The 26,430-nt window shown below is 38.5% G+C and overlaps 1 protein-coding gene across 4 annotated transcripts in view; it reads right to left on the reverse strand.

Moving 5' to 3' along the window:
• The window catches only part of MME (membrane metalloendopeptidase), a 93,518-nt gene extending 79,188 nt beyond the window's left edge, over positions 1-14,330 (reverse strand). For 2 of the 4 annotated variants that reach the window (XR_003679414.2, XM_028488486.2), the window contains exons 1-3: positions 14,118-14,287; positions 8,864-9,033; positions 8,097-8,132 (exon numbers count right to left, since the gene is read on the reverse strand). Coding sequence is in view for 3 of the 4 variants with exons in the window: in XM_028488486.2 (XP_028344287.1) it covers positions 8,097-8,132; positions 8,864-9,023 (196 nt within the window). In the remaining variant the exon portion in view is untranslated. Of the gene's footprint in view, positions 1-8,096; positions 8,133-8,863; positions 9,034-13,848; positions 13,959-14,117 lie in introns of those variants that run through there. The other 2 variants (XM_024131912.2, XM_028488477.1) reach the window with 2 other exon arrangements.
• Positions 14,331-26,430: the final 12,100 nt, after the last annotated feature.

A 26,430-nucleotide genomic window follows, 5' to 3' on the forward strand; every position in this document is an offset into this window, starting at 1 on the left:
GGGGCACGAACCCGCGTCCCCTGCATCGGCAGGCGGACTCTCAACCACTGCGCCACCAGGGAAGCCCTAAATAGCTTTTTTTTTTTCTCAATAAATAGCTTTAAATAGCGCATCTGTAACTTTCATGAAAGAACACGTTAAATGGGATATATCTGTGCATTATACCTGTGGTGCATCTCCTTGAAGGATGCATAACATGAAATAGGCTGTCATTAATCTTTGCTGTTTCTCTGTAAAATAAGACAGTTGTAATTTCAATTTTGTACGTAAGGAAAATGAAACGCAGAGAGCTAAACTGACTTAATTAAGATCGAATACTAACAACACAGGATGTGGCCTGAACTTACATCTTAGTTCTACCATGTTGTTGGCTTAGTGGAAAAAGAAGCTGTAATCTTTCAAAAGATTGTGCCTTAATTAGTCCTAACACTTGCAACTCTTTGAAATAAAGTTTACTATTTAACAGCCTTGCTCCTGCACATATCTATTGTTGGAATTTATCTATATTCTAGTCCTCTAATTATTAACCTACATTGTTCATAAAAGAATTCAAAGTGGCCTTACAGGGATACAGGAAATAAAATCAAATACATTAGCTGAGAAAGAAAGAGGAGGGCAAGAATAATGCTAATGAATCACACGTATACAAAGATTATAATTATAGGTTAAAAACAAACCTCTTGACACACTAGTAGTCAAGGTGAAAAGGGAAACATTTCATAGAACCCTTATGAAAAACCAGCACATTTTCCCAGAAGCATGATTATCCCCAGTAACCACTTTGTGCTAGACCCCGTATTATGCCCTTGATTGAGAGATGACGCGTCCACCTGTCCCCACCATACCACACGTAGCTCTCACTTCCTCTGAAAGTGAGACTCCAGCACGTGCAAACAATGCTTCCAATGTCTAATTCCGAAATAATTTCAACTTCCTAGTTGATTTACAGTTTCCACAGACTTTTCATCAATATAACACTAATATGATCAAATCATAGTTGCTCACTCAAACTGAGAAGCTTAAGTTATTTAGTGATTTGGTAGGCACTGAAAACTACACGTAATCACTTTGAATTGTGGAAATAGGAATCACCGGACTCAACGGTTTAATTACAATAACAAGCATAAGATCAGAACAGAAGATAATTACTTACAAATGGACACTGGAGAGATGGGAAAAAAGGGATAAGGGTGATCTTGTTGCTTTTTATCCGCATACCATAAAATTCACACAATGACTTTTAATACATTTAGACAGCTGTGCAATGATCACCACAATCCAATTTAGAAAAATTCCATCACCCCAGAAGGTCTCCTTGTGCCCATTTGCAGGAACCCCTGCTCCACTCCCAGGCCCTAGGAAATAGCTATTCTACCTTCTGCCTCTATAGTTTTGCCTTTTCTGTAAATTCATATAAATGAAATTATATAATATGCAGGTTTTATTATTGTCTGACTTATTTTACTTAGTATAACATTCTTGAGGTTCCTTATTGTTGCATGTATCATAGTTTGTTCCTTTTTGCTGTTGGGTAGGATTCCCGTTTATAGCCATACCATATTTTGTTTATTCACCTATTGAGGGGTATTTGGGGTGTTTCCATGTTTTGGCTACTATGAATAATGCTGTAATTTAAAAATCACATGAAATCCTTTTGAGGACATGTATTTTCATTTTTCTCAGGTAAATACCTAGGAGTGAAATTGTTGGGTTGTATGGAAAGCGTATGTTTAATTTTCCACATAAACTGCCAAATGTTTTCCAAAATGGTTTTTACATATCGCATTGGGATGTACTGAAATATTTTACATTCCCACCAGCTATGTATGATAGTTCTAATCTCCACATCCTCACCAACACTTGGTATTGTCTACCTTTTTTATTATAGCCCTCCTAGTGGGTATGGGGTGAGGGTGTTTTGAACAAAGAGAACTTATTCCAGTTTTCAGTCAGTCAGAAATCGGATCAAGACAACCACCCCCCACCCCAGAATTTCCATTTCTGAATGATCTCGGAGAACAAAATTTTTCAAGATTCAAGGGCTTGTGTAACTTTCCCCTTACAGTCTTTTTAACTCTTTATTTTTCAATTTCCCTTTAAAAATCTATCAATATTATTAACTGGAGCTTCATATTCTATCAAAGGCTTATTGGGAAGCACTTTGCTACACCATGGATTTTGGTGAGCAGGACAAAGCAAGACCCTTCAACTGCAGAGGGATCTTCCCATATTTCTCACTCTACAATGTTGAACATAAAGCTGGGGTCCTCACCCCACCCCACCCCCAAGCTAGAGTTTATATCCACTCCTTTACGCACAGGTAATGTTCGCAGCTGTAAACTAAACCTTGAGATTCCAAATAAGCTTATCAGGCATTGCTAATTTTCTTTCCCTTTAACCACTTAGTCCAACTTATCTATGTTTTCAATACCTTGACCTTGCACTAAAAAAAGATGGTGCACTACTGCTTAAAATCTACCCGGAAGGTAAAAAAAAAAAAAAAAAGTTACATATGTGTGTATTTATCACATCACTGACTCCCTTTCTTGGAAAGGATGTGATTGACAGATGCTAATTTTGACTGGAGAATTTTTGAAGCAAGTATTGCTACACAAGTGTCAGGAGAATGGTGTCAGGGAAGCCGCCCAAAGCAAATTGCCGCGTTTAAATTAACAAAGGTGTGCTTCAGCAGCCTTTCCACTAAGACGCCAGCTGCGTTCTTAGTGCCTGAAGGATTTTTTCAAGCTAAATTACATAATGAAATAGCCTCATCTCCCACTCTGAAAGGCTGTTAACATGCCTGGCAGTCCTCAAGAGTCTATCTGCGGTCTTTCCTGTACTCATCTAGTTGTGTCATTTTTCTTCATGGAGGCTTCTGGGGTGTTAACAGCCAAGAAAGGAGGCACCATGGCCCCCAGCAATGCAGAGATTCCTTGTTGCTGCCAGGAAAAGGCCAGCTGGTAACAAGATACTTCACTTAGGGCACTACCAGGATCTGGTCCTTGAAGAAATGATCAGCTATTTGGAAGGTTCATTTACTTCAAGGGTTATAGCTCAAGCCACACAAAAGTGATTATAAATCAGAATAGGAATACATAATCTCACCAAGCTTAACATATCTTTCAAGAGAACAGAATGCCTCCCTCCTTTCCTTGTATTAATATTTAAATACTCATCAAAAGTTTGCTTGATGAGTAGAGAATTAAAGTAAAGGAAATGGATAGTTACGAGAGGTTTCATCCAGGTCCTGACGCTCCACAAACCTGTCCCTCAGGGCTGCCACAGTTGTGCAGTGTACAACCTGCACAACTGTACAGATGGTCTTGCTCTCTCTTGAGAACTGTATTGCTCATGTATCTTAATTTGGTTTCTCTATCCCCTGGAGAGTTTAGGACTACACTGCTAATGTTTGCTTCTTTAAACCCCTCAATTCCATGTTGTGTTTGATGTACTAAAATCACTGATAAAGCTGATCGCTGTTCTCAGTAAAGTAGCTTGTTTCCTGGTCAAAGAGATATTCATTCTCCTCCTTCTTAGGCTGTATTTAATTATTTCAACTCTCTGAGAGTCATCTTATGTCCTTTAGTTCCAGGTTCTAGCATGAGCGGAGGCAATCTGCTCTCAAATACTGTACGTACAGGCATAGAGTATTAAAAGTTTGAAAGGCTCCTGGTCTCCTTTGAGGCAACAGGGAAAAGTGGTCATGAATACAGGTTCTGGAGTCAGGCTGCCTGGAATGCAATCCTAGCTCAAGTTTGTTCATCTGTAAAAGGAATGTATAATGGTACCTACCTCACAAGGTCATTATGAGGATCAAATGTAAACTGCTTACAATAGTGTCAGACACATAAACATTCAGTAAGTGTTAGCTCTTAATATTCTCCTGTATTGTTATACCCCTCTATTAACCTATTTAACATTTCTTCCTTATCATTGTATGTTACATACCTCAATTTAGTAATAAAACACTAGTTTAGCAAGAAACACTGTGTGTGTGTTTTAACTCTTCAAAGACAGCCCCCATATAAAAGAACTATGGAAGGGTGTATCATTAGTTCCCTATTGCTGCTACAACACATTGCCACAAACGCAGTGACTTAAAACAACACAAATTTATTATCTTATGGCTCTAGGGGTCAACAGGGCTGCGTTCCTTCTGGATGCTCTAGGGAAGAACCATTCCTTTCCCTTTCCAGCTTCTAGAGACTGCACACATTCCCTGGCTCATGGCTGAATTACTCCAAACTTGGCTTCCTCTGCTTCTGTTGTTACATTTTACATTTTTCTCTCTGATTCTGACCCTCCTGTTCCCTTCCCTTTATAAGAAGCTTGTGATCACGTAAGACCATCCAGATAATTCAGGATAATCTCCCCAATATCCTTAACTTAATAATCACCTTTGCAAAGTACCTTTGGCCTTATAAGGTAACATATTCATAAGATCCAGGGATAGGAAGTGGACACTTTTAGGGAGGCATTATTCTGTCTACCACAAAGGGAAAAGCATCAGATGATCTCTTGAGATTATTTAAGCCAGTGGTACCCAAGTGGAGATGATACTGCTGCCCCAAGGAGACATTTGGCAATGTCTGGAGATACTTTTTGGTTGTCACAGCTGGGAGAAGGTGCTGCTAGTCACCAAGTGGGTAGAGGCCAAGGATGCTGTTAAACATCCTAACATGCGCAGAACAGCCCCCTTCCCCATAACAAAGAATTATCCAGACCAAAATGTCAACAGTGATGAAGCTGAGAAATCATAAAGTATATGGTTCCTTGAAATCTTAGTAAGGTTGCAATGCAATGGAAGCCAGTTTCAGGATTTAGATTTACACAGAGACGTTTGAGAAATCACATCCAAGCTCTATAATTCCATGTTTTTAACAATCTTATATAGTAAATAAGAGATGAATAGTATTACTCATACTTTAATAGTAGGGTTTTGAACACTGCCTTAACTTGTTATTTGTTAAGAAGTGTTTGTTTCATTTTAGGTCTGGTGTAATCTTTCAGAGGGATGCATTTCTTATACAGGCAAGTTAATTTAAAGTATGTATTGTAAACAGCATTTCATGTATATTACAAATGTTTAAATTTATAGAGGCTCAGATTTAAAGGACCCAACACCAAACAAATTTCAAGATGATCCACAGCTTTCTGCAATATTTTATTTCTGCCTTGGTGTGGCTTGACCTCCACCCCTGGACTTCAAAGGATCAAAGAGCGAAGTACACTTGCCACGACTTTCCCTTCCATGAGGAGAGAGATTTCAGCTAAAACCAACTTTCACTGGAAATAAATGCCTTGGGTATCAATACCTAACTTTTCCAATTCTCATCCATTTCTGTGCTCAGGTTTGAATTCTCCCAATCTTTTAAAGTAATCTATAGAATTGCTGGGAGGAGACTTTATATTTTCTTCAACATCTTTTATTCCATTTTTCTTTTCTTTCCATCCACTCCGCTCTTTCACTCTCTCCCTTTTATTTCTGTCCAAGATTTCCCCTAGAGTTTTCTTAATCGGAAGCAACTTCTAAAAGCAATAGTTATGTTTTCTGTGGCAGAAAATATTTTCTAACCAGCAGAGGACTGTGTGTGTGTGTGTGTGTGTGTGTGTGTAGGGAATGAAAACTTTATCCATAAGAGTGAGTTTCATCATCTTCCCCCCAGGGAGGAAGAGTAACTACGACTATGAAAGTATTCTAGCAGCTTGTGAACCAACAGAGCAGAATGAGGAAAAACACACAGCAACCTTGTTTACCGCTGAAGTTATTTCTACTGTACACATTTTTCTGCCAAGATACAGTTCTCTGAGGTGCTTTTTACATTTGGTATGATTTCTAAACTACAATTAAAGGATACAGTTTAAATACCTTTTAATGAGTTAAGCCTTGCCAACCAGTATTAAAAAAAGCCAAAGCCATACCTCTAAACATTAAGTCACAGGTAAGATCCCAGATTCCAAATGTCATATTGCTCCTTGGGTGGGTACCACCAAAGGAACCTGCTCAGATCTCTGGGGTACAATCACCTGTAGGATTTTACAAAGATATGCCTACCTCGTCAAAGGATCTAGTTTCTTCAAAAATAAAATCCAAGAAAAAAGAGTGAGAGGGAGAAAAATCTGAGAGAACCTACAGATTAAGAGATTTAATAGATGCATCAAGTATATTGAGGACTGAGAAACTTAGAGATAATTAGAGGGCAACACATAAGTGGGAGTTACTCAAAACAGAATAGCATAAGCATATAATAGGGCAGCTGGCAGAGAGAAAGGAGAGATAGGATTTAGGGAGAAGCAAATGGTACCTTTGACAACTTGGACGCATACTAACTCTGGCACAGAGACCCTGGACATCTCCCAGCCAAGGCACCTGTGCAGCCATTTCCCTGAGGAATAAAGAAACTTCTTTTGTTTCTGGGAAGGCCCTTGGATGGGAAAGTGCACGTTATTACACTGAGGAGCAAATGGCTAGTATCCCAATCAGGTCTCCCTCAAGCTACCCACATCATGTCCCAGAGTGTACATGTGGCCAGTGCACTTGAGATGCAGTGGTGGGAAAAAAAGGCAAAAAGCAATACAGAAAAACAAAGAGCACATACATACTAAGGACATTAGACTATAACCTAGAATCCCACAATATTTTCCCATTACTATTTTGCAAAGGTCAGTGAATAACAAAAACCCAGATAAGACAATCCAACAGAAAATGGTTAAAAATCATTTGGGACAGATTATTTCTTGGAAGAAATGTAGACATCAGAAAGGAAGTTTAGAATCTCTTGTCAAAGGGCATAAATACTGTGTTCATTCATATCCAAGGTGCTATGCCAGCTACCACCTTTCTTCTCCTTGTCAAAATGTTCTTCTTTTTTTCACCACATTCTAATTGATGTGACTTCTATAGCTCCATACACTTCTCTGTTCTCTTCTCTGACTTTTCTTTTCCTTCTACTCTAATTCTTGATGTCCTCTTAAGTTCAGCTCTTACACTTCTTCTACTTTTAGGAACTCAAATATTCCCAAGGCTTCAGCTATCACCCCTTGGCTGTCAGATCCTAAATTTACTCGATCTCTACTTTCTTGCTGTCTATCTCCACTTGGATGTTACCCCTGTCTTAGACGCAATAGGTCTAAATCCACATTAATCACATCCCTCCCTAAAACAAACTTACCTCGTAACTTTGCTATTTCAGTGTGAGCTGCCACAGTCTCCCAAGTCCCTTGAGGTTTCAAAGTTGGTGTCATTTTCAAAGTACTCATATCCTCCATTTAGCAAGTCAGTGCTATCAAGCCATTCAATTGTCCCTCACATTGTCTCACAGCTCTTTCATCCCACCGCAGGCAGCCCCCCTAAACTCACACCTGGATTACAGAAGCAGCCCCTACCTGCCCTCCCTCCCTAGCTTTTCACTCAATCCACCCAGCCTAGCATTCCCAGAATCATCTTCCAACTTTTGCCTTAATAAGTGATCTGTTCAGGAAAATATCCTTTTCTCTTTTACTACAAAATCAAGGCTAAACATGAATATTCAAAGCTCTCCATAACATGTCCCTATCTATCATGCCTACATTTTCACTGCTTCTCTACACGATTTATTCCTGTTCTTTCTCCTTGAGAAAGAAAGTTTGGAATTCCCTCTTCTGTACCTCCACTTCCAAATCCTAGCCCTGCTTCAAGACCCCTCCCAAATCTAACTTCTCCACCTTGCTTTACAGGACTATATGTCACTCCCTTTTTCATTCTTACCCCTCTAATGATCTGCATTGAGAAATTTAGCACTTAATGATATGATGCGTGCCATTCAAGTGCTGATTTTCTTTCTCCAATTACACGGCAAGCTCCATAAAGCTACTGATATAGTTCTCCATCTCTACCCTATCATATACTCTGGGGTTGAAAAGAGTGAATTCTTTTTTGGAATGAATAAATTAACAAATCTACTACTTAAGTATATTTTGATGTTCTTTGACTATTAATTAATGACCTATAACAAATAAAAATGTAGACAAAGCAAATATAGAGATTTATTAGCATTTGATTTTTAAATGTTATACATTAATTGTAAAACTATTAAATTTAAAAACTATCTTCTTACCTGATTTTATGCAGTCTGATGACTTGCAAATACCATCTAGAAAAAGGAGGATATATGCGTAAATATTTGCAATACACATATTCTTTCTCCCTACCTTTTGTTCTTTTATAAACGGCCAATTAAATAATCAATTCCTTAAAGCAAGAACTAAAACCTAAGTATTATATATCATTGACAGTAGTTAGAAGAAAATATAGAGGAAGAAAATAGGCAAATCCTAAATTTAAAATTTTTTAAATTAAGGAAAAAAATGTATTTCTTATATCATCCCTGACCACTAAGCCCTAGGTCTATTAAGTTGAAACATCAGTTGTTTTAGTCTGGTAATCTTTTTTTTTTTCCATTAATGAACCAATCTTTTCTAATCCTTATTGTGAAAAACTTCTAAGGCTCAAATTAGATCTCTTAAATTCTTGTAAGCCGTTTCGAATTTCAATGGCACAACAAAAGTTGACTAATTGAAGTTGGCCATAAAATTGTGAATACTTTCATCAAGTAAAATTATACATTAGAATCTTCATAAAATACATATGAGTGCACGAAACATACTTGGCAATTAATAACTTACCTCAAGCATAAAAGACATCGTACTTTAGTCAAAGTTAGTTGTTTTGGCATACTGATGTTACATTTTATAAATGAATCTTTATATCACCATCTTTAAGTGTCTCTTTCCTTAACACATTGTTTAATAGATAGGAAACACCTACGATGAAGATTTCCCTGTCTTCTGCATGTGTGTGGGCACAGCTGAGTGAGTAACTCACCGTCATAGGTTGCGTAGAGAGCTATCATTGTCACGGCAATGACGGCAAGGAGCAGGACAAGGACGGAGAGGCTGATCTCCAGCGGGGTCCATCGCTGTCTCTTCTTCGGCTTTGGAGTGTTGATATCAGTTATATCCATCTGACTTTCTGATCTGCCCATTACCTAAAGTCTGAAAAAAAACCAACAACACACATTAAAAAAATTTTTTCAAGCTAATCATAATAAATTAATCAATAGATAAAAAGAAGAGATCTATATACAATTTTCTAAATGCTTAATGTGGCTGAATAAAGTAAAAGGTTAACTCATTTTAAATTAGAAATAAAAGTTTTTTGCTGAAAGTCAAAATTTTGATTCTGAAAGCAGAGAGTATATAGTCACATAAGTTAGACAGATCCTGGTCACAATCTTTTGGAGTTTTTTGACATATCACTGAAGATCCAAGCAAAATCAGACAAGGAGACTCAGTTAAATACTCACGGAGGATTCCTTCAGCAGTTCATAAGCAAATAACTTCTGTACCATCATTAAGGAAAGTTTTAAACTCACCCTTCTGAACTTTGTACAACATCAAAGGTGAATTTTATAGCTTGCTCCACTGGCTTCCTTTATAAGCTTAGAAATCAATGACTAATACTTCGAGGTTTTGACTAAGCACTAATTTTAAATATGAATACAGATAAAAACAAAAAGGAACAAACACTTGTAGTAGTTTTTTTTTTTCATCTTAAAAATATCTTCTATTTTACAGTTCAAAATTACAACAACTGCTAATATGGGTATCTATAAACTGGTTAGACAACATTTTGAAAATGGTCACTCACTGGACCAAAAGTCATGGTTTACAATCTGGGATGAAAGATACTAATCGTAAGTACTGTTTCTTTGTGCAGCTGAAGAAGAAGATATGATTAAAAAAATTCAACCTTGCAGGTCAGGATAACAATTAAGATACTTAACTTGTTTTTAAATTAGTAATATTAATACTTCTGCTAATAATAGCTGATATTTACTGAGTACTTCCCATGTGTCACTCACAGTTCTTGGTGCTTTGCATGTACTAATTCACTGAATCTTTGTAAGGCGGATTTGAATATTCCAGTTCTATACCTTAGGATAGTGGGGCACAGAAAAGCCGGGTAACTTGCCCAAAGCTACACCAGTAAGAACACATTTACAATGAACACATTTCAAAGAATACAATGACAAAGAACACATTTTGAAAGAAAATTGCATCATCATACAATGATAGCTACTTTAAACCTTATTGCAGAAGTCTAGGGGGTAAAATTAAGGGGATATTTGCCTAAATATTAGATTTCATTATGTTTCTTTAAGAGGCCTAGTGACTCTTTATCAGCCATTCACCAAAGCTTAGAACACACAAGTTCAATTTTTCTGCCTGACTGTAAAAAAGAGCATCGTAAACTAACAGATTAGCTGTTTATAGCTTGATGCAAATTAGGCATATAATTCAGTTCCTAGATGAAGTGACTGCTCAGAGATGCTCTCATAGTTAGAAGTCTTTGTTGAATACACATAATTTTCTGAGAGTGTGTTTTGTGGAAACTGAGGCACAGGAAAGAAGTAGAAACGGATTCTACATTTGAAGCATGGCCTGGGTGATCAGGCCATCAGTTATCAGCAGATAACTAGGAATTTAATTTCCCCAGTGAGTTATTAATAAGTGAGCCACAACTGGACTTTAAAGTTTGGGATACAAAGTCTTAAGCATGCTGTCCCTGGGATTACATGAGGCTATAACCAAGGACAGACTATCAAATAAAAATATTTTATTAGACCACGAAAACCATGTCTGCTCAATAGAAGTAGAATGTAGTGTACCTGAATGTTAAAATGTCTTAATGGTTATATGACTCATGTTGGCTTAGTCTCACAGCCTCTTTCTTGGGTTATGATATGGAATTGCATTGATAGTAGCCCTTGGATTTTTAATAGGGGAGGTGGGTGGGGAAAGAAAAGATGGAAACACACTTAACGCTTGGACACCATACAGAGAGGTAAACAATAAAGAATAATTTTCCCGCTTCTCCCAGATGAATTCAAGACTGACTTCGAGAACATCTGAATATTAATCACTTTTGCTTGAGTATTTCCGTTTCCTGAGTATTTCTCCCCCTGCTCTGATAATATTTCAGAAAACAATCTAGAGAAACGTTCTCCTGATATATTATAATATGACCCACTTCTCTTTTTAGTTCTTTCTTAGAAAAAACAATTAGTTTCTCTAGTAAAATCTAGGGCCAGGAACCAGGGCAGCCATGGGTTAAATTGAAGCTGCTCATTGGCGCCACCAGGTTTTCACCATGCAGGAAAATTAGTAGGCAGGTATGTCTTTCTCCCTTCTGGGTTACTTTTCCCTGGCGTCTAACTTCTTGCCCTTGAGATTGCGGTACTGAGGCAGCTGGGCTCTTAATGGTTTTGCACCTTAGACGGCAGAAATTGTTACAGGGGGAAGTGAAGGCAGTGACTGAAGCTGTTTAGTCCTTATACCTGAATCAAATTAATATCATCTTTGAATCACTTGCAAACTCTTCATCTGCCCCCCTATAAACGTCCTGCAAATTTTCAGTCTTTTGCTCCTCAGAAGCACCTTTCAACAGCACTGACCAAAGCAGAAATGAGGCAAGTTTAACCTAATTAACTTTGTCATTCATTTCCAGTAATTGATTCGCTATTTTCTTTTAAGAAAATAGGGGTCAGAATCTTGAACCTCAGGAAAAAACCTATCACCCTCCCTCAGATACTTGGACGTCCAGTGCAACCACACCCAACCCCATTTTAGAGAGGGGGGGAAAGGAGGCAATTATACAGAAGAATACAAAAATTATAAAGTCGATACGTGTAGTCCCATATAAAGCAGGGTATGCCCAAACATGCCTAACATCCTTAAAGTACTCCACCTCCACTGGAGATATGTTGGAAAGTTCAGGCCAAAAAGTAGACACTTCCGCAAGAGAGGACAGAGGATTAGGACATCTACCCTAACAAGAATACTGCAAACTTCAGCTTGACAACATCTCCAAAAGAATAAAAGATTATTTTTGCCTAAGTAGAAACTGAGTTTCAAAGCAATATACAGCAGCAATTTTTATACCAGTTGAGAGTACACATTACTTTATCACATCGTCAAATCAAAGAACCCAGAGAATAACTGGTTTGTTGAAAAGTCTATAAACCAAAGCAATGTTCATCTCCACAACACATTAGTACATTAACATTTCTGCAAGTCTCTGAGGTTACACTATGCAATTACAGTTTGTATTATGGAAACTGAGGCACAGGAAGCAAGAGAAAAGGTTCCATCTATAATGGAGTATAATCTACAAAAATACTGAATCACTGTGCTATACACCTGAAACTAGCACAATATTGTAAATCAACTGTACTTCAATTCAAAAAATACAGAGAGAGGGCTTCCCTGGTGGCGCAGTGGTTGCGCGTCCGCCTGCCGATGCAGGGGAACCGGGTTCGCGCCCCGGTCTGGGAGGATCCCACATGCCGCGGAGCGGCTGGGCCCGGAAAAAAATACAGAGAGAAACAGGTTCCATATTTAGACGATAGCTGCAGATTTGAGGAGGCACATATGGTAGAGGAATCACCTCCTTGTTTCCCCGGACAAGGGAGACTTGTAGGTGTTTCCTGAAACTGATATACGGAGTTCTGAACGCAAAGCCCCAAACACATTACACCCATGTGCAGTGCTGGTGTACAACAAAAGACACAGCATGGAGTCCAAGAAGCTGTCGGACAGTTTTTTTTTAAGTGCTGGAACCCAGCAATAATGCCAGCTAGATGCCTTCATAGCCGGTTTGCGGACTAGTAGCTTCCAAATGCTGACACTGCAAATCGAGGTACTTCTTTTCAGTTTAATAAAAGTACCATTTGCATCGTATATGGGGGAGGAGTAAACTTGATCAAGCGGCTAAAGAGAACCGTTTGGGACTTCCCTGGTGGTGCAGTGGTTAAAAATCTGCCTGCCAATGCAAGGTACAGGGGTTCAAGCCCTGGTCCGGGAAGATTCCACATGCCGCGAAGCAACTAAGCCCGTGCACCACAACTACTGAGCCTGCGCTCTAGAGCCCAGGAGCCACAACTACTGAGCCCGCGAGCCTGTGCTCCACAACAAGAGAAAGCCTGCGCGCAGCAAGGAAGACCCAACTCAGCCAAAAATAAATAAATTTATTAAAAATAAATAAAGAGAACACTTCAGTTGCAATTACTCTTTTACAAATAGTTTAAGACCGATTAAGGAAACTTTCATCTGCAAAAGCACTCCGACCACCACTCCCACCAACCAACCCTCCAGACTTAAGCACTCTATCAGCATAAATTACGTAAGAGGAAACTAAGGTTTAAAGCAAGATGAAGAGGTAGGATAATGAAAAGATCTTCAGGGTAGGGAAAGTAAAAATAGGCAAGTGAGTTACAAAGGAGAAGAAAATCTGACAGAAACCAAAATGAAAACAAACCTTACTTTAAAAAACAAACAAAAACCAAAAACAAACAGAAACAGTGTCTTTACAGCAAATTCCCAGCCCCCAAATCAGCCAGAGGCTGCAGTTTCGTAGCGCTGATCTCAGTAACCGGACGCAACTCTCCGAGGCAGAGGCTGCAGGGAGCTACGGAAATGAACCTGAAGAGTCGACCTGACCTCCCTTGTAGAGCCCTCGTCCAGGTCACCCTCTCTAACCCCAGTCCCTCACTCTTCAAGTCTCCGTTGCGGCTTCTTCCCGGGGCACGCCTCCCTCGCCCACGGCCGCGGGGTCCCGGGCGCTCTGATCTCGCCGGACCTGAGCCGCGGACCCTGCCCCGTGCGCCTTCCAGGCAGCCGCTCCGCGCGGCCGCCGCTCCCCTCCGGCTGCCGTCCCAACGGCTCCCAGCGCCCCCGGGGCAGACCTCGCGCCCTTTGGACCCATCTCCCCCCAGCTCCCAGGTGCCAGCTCGCTTTCTCGGGACTCACCCGTGGGATTCGGTAGAAGTTGGAGGCTGCTGAGCAGACACATCCCGACCAATGAGCGCACGGGGTCGGCGGGCGGCGGGGAGCGCCGCAGAGCGCCGGTCGGTCGGTGCGTCCGCCCAGGCGCGTCCGGAGCAGCGCGGGCTCCTGGCGGCGGGCGGCGGCGCCGAGCCCAGGCCGGACTCCGGGGAGGTTTCGGGCCCGCCTCGGCCCGGGCCCGGGGGCGACGGGGAACCCGGGCATCCCTCGGACCCGCACCCGGAGAGACTCACCGTGGTCTCTCAGCAGATCCCGCGCCGGGAGTCGGGCGGCTTCTCCCGCCTGCGCTGGGTCCAGCTTCGCCACTTGCACATCTCCGCGCCCCGCGCGTCTCGGCGCTCTCACACCCCCCCACCCCGCCTCGCCACTGCAGGACCAGCGAGAGGAGCAGTTCCCTGGGTGACCTGAAGGTTTCCGCTAGGTCTCCCAAATCCTGTCACATCCTGTGAGGGGGCCGGGGGTGGGGGTGTGAGAAAGCCCCCCCCACGCCCGTCCCCCACCTCACCCTTCCCCAAAGGGCTTTGCCAAACATTCTTGGAATTGCTTCGCTTCGGGGCTTTCAAGAAAATACACTGCCTCTTCGAGATTCTGTAGTGCTGATAAGGGTTCTATTTCTCTCTCTAATGGACCTGAGACAAAAACATTTCTCACACTCTTCTTTCCCCTCTTCCTCGCTCCTTTTCCTCCCTTCAGCGAAGCTTCCTTCCTTTCTCAGTTTTTATTTTTTTTCTTTCCTTGCTTTGTTTTTTTTTCTTTCATTCTTTTCTTGCGCTCCCTCCCTCTTTTTTTCCTTCTCTCCTTCCGTTCCTTTTCCCCCTCCCTTTTGCTTACCCTCTCTTCTCTCTCTTCCCTTTCTTTTTCTTGGTGATGTCCAGAGCTACATTCTGTACTGAAACTCTCCACTCCCATCTTCTGACTCTAGGGAATCTTGTAACGTGCGTACCCGAGGGGCTGGAATGGGGAGTGAGAAAGTTAGAGAAAAATAAGCTCAAGTGTGTCTGCTCTACCTACTAAAATTAGCTATAACGTGTCTGCTGGACCCTTGTCATTTTAATGCAGTCAAGCAGCACACCATTTTCATGTAAGACATGTGATTCCTTTTCAAGGGCGTAAAAAACAAGAAAATACTTTTTGCACAAAGGCGATTCCTTTATAAAAGCTGTTTTTAGCAGCTATAAACTCAGAAGAACTAAACCTCTTCTAATTTTTTTTTTTTGCTTCCATGATTTTTGGTTCAATGAATCAATGCCAAGTATATAAGTAGCTTCAACACTGATCCCCTTTTCCTTATATATTTGCAAACACATATACACACACACTCTCACACACACACACACACACACACACACACACACACACCCTGGGGAATTCATAGGGAAATACAGGTGGGTTTTCCTGAACATGCAATTGCTATTTTTAACATCAAAATTATGCAGTGCTTGAGAGAAGTCCCTTTGCACTGACAAATTTTGCATCCTTTTTATAGTAGAGAAAGTTGAAAAGCAAGGAGAAAAAGTGGTACTTGCTAATGAAAGGGTAAATGGAATACCGTGGAGAGACATTAAGAAAAAGCTAAAACAATCATTAAATAATTAGATTAATATAACAAAATCAAAAATGAAACAGAGGGAAGGGGGCAGGGCACAACCTTTAAAAGAATGACACAGCCACAGTACATGATGAAAAGTAGTGAGAACCAACTGGATCCAAGATGGCAGAAGATTTGACTTTCAGTAGACCTTGAGCCTCATCATATGTTCATTGTAATACATTAGCATAAGCTAAATGACACACCCACCAGCACCATGACAGTTTTGAGGTCAACCATAAAAGGTCAAAAAGTGGGCAGTGGCCCAATTTCCTGGAACTCCCCGCCCCTTCCCCCAAATAGTTGGAATAATCCTACTCATTAGCCTATGAAATTATCCAGCCCATTAAAAACTAAGCACCCCATATTTCAAGCCCTCTTGCTTCTTGCCTTCCTAGATGGCCCATACTCTGTGGAGTGTGTTTCCCCCAAGGCTCCTCACCTTCTGAGATGGCCCACGCTCTGTCTGTGGTGTCTCTAAATAAATCCACTTTTTACCTATCACTTCGTCTCTGAATTCTTTCGCGACGAAGAAAGAACCTTAAATTCACCGGCAACAAAAGTACTCTCCTCATATCTCTATTCTTTACTCTTTCTTGGTGCATGGTGCAGACACTACTTAATCCTCACAGTATTACAGTATGGATGTAATTACCCCACAAATAAGCATAAGGAGCTCTTCTAAGTTAAAACTGCCAGGAATTTGAATCCAGTTCATTTTGACTCATGCTGAGTTACTGTTATCCTCATTTTATAGAAAATATTGAAGCATAGAAAGGTGATTTACTCAAATTCAATCTGTGAGAAGTCTAGATTTTCTAACGCTCCAGTACTTAATTTTTATTGCTTTTCAGCTAAATCACCAAAATGTTATTTCAAACTTACATAATTAACAATAAATTAAAATGAGCTAGAAAAGTCCTTTCTTTTTTTCATGTAGCCAGTCCTTAGTTTCTTCATAAGGAGCCATGTTCATTAAAAATTTAATACATTTCTTCTGATTAACATAACGATGAAAGTTTGTGGTAGAGGGGGAATGCCTTGGCCAGAATAATCACCAAATTTGCATATCAACAGGAAATGCAAGTAAAACTTATAGGCTTGGTCTTAACATTTCTGTTTAAACTTTTCAAGCTAGGTTCTGTTTTCAAATTTGTGCAAAATTTTTAAACAGAAAAAGTTCCTTTGGAAGGTAATATTTATCTTTGCAGTTCAGGAATATCTTATTTCCAGTAGAAACTAAGATAGTCTGATTTGTTTATAGTGCCTCTAAACTTAGAGCTGAAAGATGAAAACAAAAGTAATTCATTTAAATTTTCTTAAAAATTAAAGATTAGCTAATAAAAACTTTTATGAGCATATATCATATTTTTAGGTCTATCTTACTGTAAAATTTTTAAAAAACCCTGCAGGAATCCAATTCAGAGATTCACTCTTTTTTTTTTTTTTTTTTTCTGCGGTACGCGGGCCCCTCACTGCCGTGGCCTCTCCCGTTGCGGAGCACAGGCTCCAGACGCGCAGGCTCAGCGGCCATGGCTCACGGGCCCAGCCGCTCCGCGGCATGTGGGATCTTCCTGGACCGGGGCACGAACCCGTGTCCCCTGCATCGGCAGGTGGACTCTCAACCACTGCGCCACCAGGGAAGCCCCAAAGATTCACTCTTGATAAGGGTATTTCATAGGGGAAAAGAATGGATATAGAGTATACAGCTAACGAAAATCAAAGTGTAAAGTTATTTTTAGACTGAGACTTTCACCTGTTAGCAAGTGTGTGTTTCCTACCTTAATCTTATTAAAGGTCCCCAGAAATGTAAGGGTTTTATCAAAAATGCTAAATCTTTTCCCAGAAGGAGGTTATGTGAACTGAAAAATTTTCTCTTTTAATGGATCTAATAAGGAGGCACCAGATAAGGAAACTCAGAAAACTGAGGTTTGCGGAGGTTGTCCAAAGGCATGCAGTTTGGTGAGTTACAGGGATGGAGGAGAAAATGTTAGGGAACTGCTGACCGAAACTGCCCGCCTTGGCCAGGCATGGTAATAACCGCTTGCATAAGTTGTTTTACAACAGGAGATCACTATAAGGAACACAGTGCTGCCGCTGAAAACTAACTTGGAGAATTCGGGAGAGGCCAAAAGGAGGGAGGAGATGTCAGCCCATAATATGTCCCACCGACCTCCCAGAAATCCTTGTGCTGGAAACCATCCTGTCTGAGAAATTCTCGCACACTGCCAGGGAGGGCCTTGAATCAGGCCAAATATGGTCACGGGGAAGATGATTGGCCAGAGACAACCCGGAAAGCAACCCCATTACCATAAAACGTGAGACAGCAAGCCATGTGGCAGAGCAGTTCTCCTGGGTTCCCTTACCCTGCTGCTCTCCACCTGGGTGCCCTTTACCAATAAAGTCTTTTGCTTTGTCAGCACATGTTTCTCCTCAGACATTCATTTCCAAGTGTTAGACAAGAGCCCACTCTCCGGCCCTGGAAGGGGTCCCCCTTTTGGTAACAACAGTGGTCCTCCTGGCTGCCATGCATAAGTTATTAAGAGTGGAATGCATTGGTTCTAGAAAGATGCAGAGTAGATCCTTAAAAGCTGTACTTGTATGCAACACTTACAAATGCTTGATAAAGTATTTTTTAAAGCCTCTTTAAGTGCACCAATGAGCCATCAAGAGAGGGAAGGAAAACATGAGAAGCCAAAAAATGGAGAGCTAGGAATCCGGAAGGGCATTTGAGTGATGAAGATGGTGCTGCCCTAGGGACATTTACCTATCTCAGGAGGCCTTGTCAAACCTAGGTGACCTAGAGCTTCAATTTTAACACAACTTGTGACTTCTTACAAAACCTAGTCCAGAACAAGGTGAAAGTCAGGTCAGAGATTCCTACATAAAGCAGAGACTACTGAAGAGAAACATCTGCAGTGAAGAGGTGAACTAGAAAAAAGAAAAAACTCAAATCCCATTTCCACTTTTTCCCACTCCCCAAAACATAAATATATTTGCTTTTTTAGCCACTACTTCAGGCAGGTAAATTTATACCAAAAAGCTTCCGGTGAAAATTCATGATCAGATCAGACTTCAGATGGATGTAGGGCTGAGATGTATATTAATTGTGTGACCTGAAAATTCCCCAGTTAAAAAATTATAGTAAAGTGGTCCCATCTAGACTGTGCCAAACAAAAATTGAGAGAATTATCACCCCCTGACTCTCACTAAAGGAACTTGTTGAGAATGAATTTGTGAAACAAAATAATACTAGATAGAAGATCTGATATGCAAGAAGGAATAGTAAGCAAACAGTAACAATATAGGTAAATCTAAGAAAACATTGACTAAAAAAAATGTATGGGGGAAAAAAGGTCAACTAAAATACAGGACAATGGTGATTGTAACTTGGGAAAGTGTTAATTAAGTTAAAGCACTCCAAAGTGCTCACTTATGTTGTTGCAAAGGAGGATAATGATACTGATTAATTTTAGACTTTATTAAATTAATTATACATGTAAAAATTACTAGTGTAACCACCAAAAAAATAGGAATAGAGTGTATAAGGTCAAATTTCGCATAAGGAAAAAAAACTAGAATTAAATAAAAAGCAATCTAAATGAAGATAAGGAAAGAGAAAAAATGAAATATTAGAAATAAGATGGTAGAAATAAATCCAAATATATTAATCACAATAAATATAATTGGATCCAATTCTCCAGTTAGAGGACAAAGATTGTAATATAACAAATAAACAAAATCCAGCTATCTTCTGTTTAAGAGACACCCCTATAACATAATAATACAGAATGGCTGAAGCAAAATGATGGAAAAAAGATATGTCAAACAAATATGAACCAAAAGAGAGCTGGTGTAGTGTAGCTATATTGTAATCAGACAAAATAAACTTAAAATTTACCAAAAAAGACAGTAATCAGTTCAGAAGGGTGATACAATTCTAAACTTGGTTACATCCAACAGCGTAAAGTTGAACTGTGTACTATAAAAAATAACAGAAGAACTGCAAGAGGAAACTGATAATTTAATTCACCATGATAATGGGTGATTTTAATACACTGTTCACAATATTTGAAAAAGCATGTGCACAAATTAGTAATGATACAGAAGATCTGAATAACAATACTAAAAGCTTGTCTAATGGAAATGTATTGAACATTTTACCCAAGAATTGGAGAACACGTTTTTAAAGCATCCATCGAATATTTATAAACATTGATTATATACCAAGCCATTAAACAAGGTCCAATGAATTTCAAAGACTTTTCATTATAAATAACACATTCTTGGAACTTAACACAACTAAGGAAAGCTAAATCAAAACCACATATACATTTAGAAACTGTTAAATGATGCACACAGACACTTTTAAATATGTTAAAGACAAGATAACAGGCCCCAAACGGAGTTTAGCTTATGTTAAGCTCCACAACACCAAAGCGAGACTGAACTTAATTACAGGTTTGGCTATGCCAAAAATGGAATTTTAAACCAGCCAATCAGGATTGCCTGATCAGCACTACTTAGGTAATCTGCCTGGTGGACCGCTGCCATCCTCTGAAGGAATAACTAATCTGCTTTTCTTCCCCTAGTACAACTGCCATATTCCTACTCCCTTATGTCTATAAAATCTCTTGCCCTGTATAGCTCTTCAGAGCTCCAATCTACCTGCTACGTTGAATGCTGCCTCTTTCCTGAATCGTTGGATAAATAACATTAGATCTTTATATTTTACTCAATTGAACTGTGTTTTAAAATAAATAACACATGAATGAAAGATGAAATCATAGCGAAAGTTAAAAAAACATAACTGGATGACAATGAAAATACTGCATATCAATAACAATTGACTTATCTAGAAGGAGATTTATAGCCTTAAAAGTTTTTATTTTAGAAGAAAAATGCTGAAAGTTCATGAGGTGAGCATCCAACTTAAGGAGTTAGAAGAAGAACAACAGAATAAATCCTAAGAAAATGGAAGGAAAGAAATAATTACCTTAGAATAATAAATTCATGAAATATATATAATAGGGAAGAGCAACAAATCCAAAGTTGGATCTTTGAAAAGACAAATAAAACTGGCAAGGCTAAATAAGATGGATGAGTCAGGAGGTTGTAATTGAACATTATATGGCATGATTAAAAGAAAAAACAAAAAATAAAGCAGAAATTAAAAGATAATGAAAATGTTATATTCTGCTATATCCAATATATTTAAGAAATTGGATGAAATGAACAGTTGCGTAGGAAAATACAAATTACAAAAACTGTTTCAAGAAGAAATAGAGAACCTAAATAATCTTATAATCTTTAAATAAAATTAACTAACAGTTAAGAATCTTCCCATAAAGAAAGAAAAAAGAAACAGGCCTAGACTTTTATTTTTAGGCAAATTCTACCTTATTAATGGACAATTCCATTCTCATACAAACTTTCCTGAAGAATATAATAAGGAAGAATATTTCCTAATTCATTTTATGGGTTAATATAACCTTGAAACCAATAACAGAAGAGTATCTGAAGGGAAAGTTAAGATCAGACTCACTCATGAGTTTCAAAGCAAAAACAAAATAATAGCAAACTGAACGCAAGCAATGTATAAGAATGACCCCAAAACTAGGAATACAAGTTTGGTTCAACATTAAGTACAGTATTTAGAGGACTGAGACGATATAGTTAGAAAGTAAACAAAGAAAGAAAGAGAGGAGGCACGGAAAGGAAGGCAGGAGGAAGGAGAAAAGAAAAAAGAAGGAAAGAACTAAGCAAATGATGGCAAACTTTCATTGTTTGAAAATAGTATGATCGTCAATACTGGAAAATGAAAGCAATCAATTAAAAAAATTAGTATTTGTAAGAGAGCAATATGATCATTGAATATAAGCTCAGTATTAAAAAGTTAATTGCATTTTTCTACAACAGAAATAAAAATTTAGAAAATGTAACTTTAAAAAGACCTGTCTACAGTAACAAATACATATATTTGTACAGATAGATAGATATAAATATAATTATAGATACAGAAAGATATTTCCTAGAAATAAATCTCATAAAAGACATGCAAGTTATAAATCTTCACTGAAAGTTACTGAAGAAAAAACCAGGTAAACTGAGGGACAAATCAAGAACTCAGAGTTGAATATTCACTATCATAGAAATATCAGTTATTCTTAATTTATAGATTAAATTAGATGTCAATCAAATGCCCAGAACAGTTTTTTGAAAGATGATAAGCTGATTATAAAATGTTCACGAAAGAACAAAGAGAAAATTATAGCCAAGACAATCCAGAAAAAGAAGAACTAGAAAGGATTTGACCTTCTAGATGACAAGACTTACAAAGTAATTTTAATAGTAATTTACTAATTTACTAATTAGCAGTAGTTTATTGGTTCAAAGAAAATATATCAGTGGAATAAAATAGGGATAGAAAAAGTAGACTCATGTATTTAAGAAAACTTGATATATGCAGAGTTGATATTACAGATAGAGAAAGGATTTAAAATTCTTTAAATTGTGATGAGACCTCAGATGGAAAAATATTGCATTTCTACACAGTACAAAAACTTAGTTATACATGAATCAGAAATTTAAATGTGGTAAGCAAAATTTTTTAAAGTGTTAAAAGTGTTAGAAATATATATGAGAATATCTTTATGACCTTGTGATATGGAGTGATTTCAAAGCCCAGCAAGTTCAAAACATAAAGAAACTGATAAATTTAATTACAAATTAAATTCTATTTGCTTGCCATAAAAACTTTGCAAAGAAAATACAAAGACAAGCGATGCACTAGGGAAAGATATCTCCAACACATAAAAGTGGAAAATTATTAGAGTATATAAAGAACTGCAAATGGAGGCCAAATAATCACCCCAAATGAATAAGAGACATAATCAGGCATTAAAATGAATATTAAATAGAAATGACCATAGCATATAAGAAGATACACAATCTCACTAATTAATAGGCAAATGCCAATTAAAATTCCAACATAAAACCAAATTTTACTCACCTGACTTCTTACACACCACTGGTAAGAATATTAATTTGTACAATCTGCCTGGAGGAAAAAAAAATGTCCTTATAAAGGACAAAAGAGATCCCACAAGGACTCAGAGGCAAAAAATATACAAATCAATTTTCACTGCAAAGTAAAGGAGCTGTTACAGTGGAGGATTACTGGGCTGAATGTCAATATTATGACATAGTATGAGTGTGTTTTGTGTTTCGTAATTGCAATCACTGTTGCTTTTGTTGTGGTCATCCATTTACGATGCTTGGTGTCAGTTACTCTCTTGTAAAAATAAAATACAGTGTCTGTGTGTGTGTTAAAAAAATAAAATAAAAAAATTGGGGAAACTGAGAAAAATAAATAAATAAATTACAAAAAAAAAGAGAGAGATTATTTTTAATGGAATTTGGGGAATTGGCTAGCACAAAGGTAGGAAAACTTACTCTGTAAAGGGCCAGATAGTTAATGTTTTAGGCTTTGTCCACATATGTTTGTTGCTTTTTTTTTTTTTTTTTTTTACAACTCTTTAAAAATGTAAAAAAAAAAATCTTAGTATGTTGGGCCTAAAAAGCAGGCTACTACTGGATTTGGCCAGCCAGCTATAGTTTGCAGATCCCTGGCTAGCAGATCCTCCAGGATTAACTGATTCTCTTGGTCTATACAGCGGTTGACTCTCTATGGGCCATGCTATTTTACAACTCTGAAAAGGTATCCCTTTCTGGAAATCAAAAGTAATGTAAATGTATTCAAAGATTTAGTAATTTGTAGGAAACTGATAGCAATAGAAATGATTGTTGTTTAAAACAATGCAAATAAACTTTTTCTGACAGAGATTCTACTGATTTCCATTGAAAAGATAACCCCAAACATAACATTTAACTGGCATTGGCCAATAAAATTTTGACTGGCCAATATAGTTTTGAAAAAAACTAAACTATACTTTAGCAAATCGCTTTGGAAAATACTTGCATTATCTAGAAAAATTGAAGAAGTACATGATTCACAATCCAGCAAGTCTACCTTCAATACATACTTGTGCACATGTGCATCTGGAGATGTGTGCAAGGCTTCATAGCAGCATTGTCTATAATAATAATAAGAAAAAAACTAGAAAGAACACAAAAGTCCATTGATGGAAGAATGGATAAAATATTGTAATACATTCATAAAATACTAGAATACTACCCAGAATGCAAAATAACCAACTGCAGCTAAACGAATCAATATGGATGACTCAGAAGGAATGTTGAGTGAAAAAGCAAGCAAATCCTTTGCAAGATTGAGTAGATACAAAGAAACCAAAAGATAAGATGATTAGGTAATCAAGGAAGCCATAGTTTAGTGGGTAAGAGAAATGCAAACACGCATTTACATTAGAACATGGTTATCTTTATAATTGAGTAATATATACAAAGTTCATTTGAAATATGTGACAGGGCAACTTTTTCCCATTGGGTACATCAGAACGCTCCATCACTTAACACATTTCTTATTTGATTTGAGGTATTTGGCAGAAAAAGGAGAGGATAAGAACGTTCAAGACAGAGAGAACATAGAGAACCTTCTCTATGTCTTGAATATTGTATGAGGTACACTGCAAAATTTTGATGACTTCGAGCAGTTTGGTACTGCTGAAGTATAAAAGGCAGGGGGAGGAGGGAGGGGGGGAGCAGTTTCTCAAGAGAAGACTGAAGAGGTAGGAACCAGATAATGAAGGAATTTGTATGCTCTGTAAATTGCTTACATTTGGAGGCATGCAATAGAAAGCATGGTAAAATTTGTGCAAGGGAGCAGTAAGGTCAGAGTTGTACATGAGAATACCTGTGCCTCACTGATGGTAGTGAGAAGCATGGCCAGAGGAGGCAAAAATGAAGGCAGAGAGGTCTGTTAGAAAGCGAGCGCAGTAATTCTTATGAGAGGTGTCTTAAAAACATATGATCAAAGGCAAAGGAGAGATTTTTGAGGTGGAAACCATAGGCCTTAGGATTTTTTAATATTGAAGGTACAGAAGAAGGAATCTAGAATGACTCCTGTAGTTTGGGGCAAATAGTTGGATCTATCACTTCACTGAGACAGGGAATATTTGGTGCTGGTGGTGGTGAGCTGTAGATAGAATGTTGAACAAACTGTTGAAATTGTAGCATTTCTGTCATATGACAGAACATAACAATGGGATGTTTGTTGTTTCTGACAATCTGGCAAAAGATCTAAATATTTGTTATGTGCCAAAGGCAAAACTTAATTGTGATGATGGACAAATAAGGCTCAGAAACATTGTAACTTCAAGCTTTACCTATCAAGCAGTTTTTTGATTCACTATAACTGACTGAAAAATCACATTTTAAAACGTGGAATTGAGCCTATTCTCTGGCTAAACTGTTCCATGCGCTCTGATATTGCGGGGCAGGAAAGTCCCTCTGGGGACAGCCTGCACTCCCGCCTCACATGAGCACGTGACTAAGTTCAATTGCAAAGATGTGCTCACCTCTCCACATCCCAAGATGATTACACGTTTCATCACAGCAACTCTCCAAAGTTCCGTAACTGATCATGTACAGAGAAGGGGAAGGAGAGGTGGTTTTACAGCACACTTGTGTGGACGCTTGCCTTTCACAAGCCTGGAACTTAAATTTACAAATTCTGGCCTGGAGGGAGGACGGCCCGCAACAGGCACTTTGAGGATGGCTATCACCACATACCAAGAAACATACGCATCTGATTCACTCCGGTTAGACCTCTCTGATGCATTTCCTGTGGACATCTGTGGCCCTGGCTCTGGGGGTAGGAGCAGCGAGTTGAGTACTACACAGCAGCAGCCACAGGAAGAACCCAGATTGGGGACAGCTGTTTAGCCTTGGCACAGTTTACATTTCAATCTCTGGTACTTTCTGACTCTGACTGCGGAGGGGGGAGAGGGCTGTTTACAAACAGTCAAAACTAGGACAAGTAAGATACAGGAAAGAAATGTGGCTTCTAAGCAACCCCTGAAGGGGGAAGTTTGCATCTTACCTTGATATACTCATATTTTAAATATAATTGATTCCCAACTTCTCCTGAATCCCTAATGTTTCCAGGAAAAGTGCCAAGTGAAAGAGACATATCTTGATTTTAGACTCTTAAGTTTTCTGCTTTATGCTATACCAATTCATTTGCAAAGATAAAGCTTATTTTAACCCCATCAATCTTTATCCTTTCCACCAGACAGTCATTCTTACCGACTCAGATTATTGCATTTACCTACATTCTTTAAGTTCAACTGTAAAGAAAACTTTTTAAAATTCAATCTGATCTGTACATGCAGATGTATGTACGTAGTGGCTTTTAGTGCATGTATTATTTAAGAATGTTTAAAATATTTGAATGCCAGTTCCTAAGTAAAACTAACAGCTCATTGCTGCAGGATGCTTTTTAAAGTAAAAAATCTTTTCAAGTATAGTGATTTGGGAATGCTACTTCACAATAGTTTGTCCAATACACATTAATACATTGTAACTTTCAAAACTAGGCCAGCATCATCAAAAAATCTAGAAACAATAAATGCTGGAGAGGGTGTGGAGAAAAGGGAACACTCTTGCACTGTTGGTGGGAATGTAAATTGATACAGCCACTATGGAGAGCAGTATGGCGGTTCCTTATAAAACTACAAATAGAACTACCGTACGACCCAGCAATCCCACTACTGGGCATATACCCTGAGAAAACCCTAATTCAAAAAGAGTCATGTACCAAAATGTTCATTGCAGCTCTAGTTACAATAGCCAGGACATGGAAGCAACCTAAGTGTCCATCAACAGATGAATGGATAAAGAAGATGTGGCACATATATACAATGGAATATTACTCAGCCATAAAAAAAAACGAAACTGAGTTATTTGTAGTGAGGTGGATGGACCTGGAGTCTGTCATACAGAGTGAAGTAAGTCAGAAGGAGAAAAACAAATACCGT

Source organism: Physeter macrocephalus, chromosome 1 (assembly GCF_002837175.3).
Source record: "Physeter macrocephalus isolate SW-GA chromosome 1, ASM283717v5, whole genome shotgun sequence".
In the NCBI taxonomy this organism is placed as follows: domain Eukaryota; kingdom Metazoa; phylum Chordata; class Mammalia; order Artiodactyla; family Physeteridae; genus Physeter; species Physeter macrocephalus.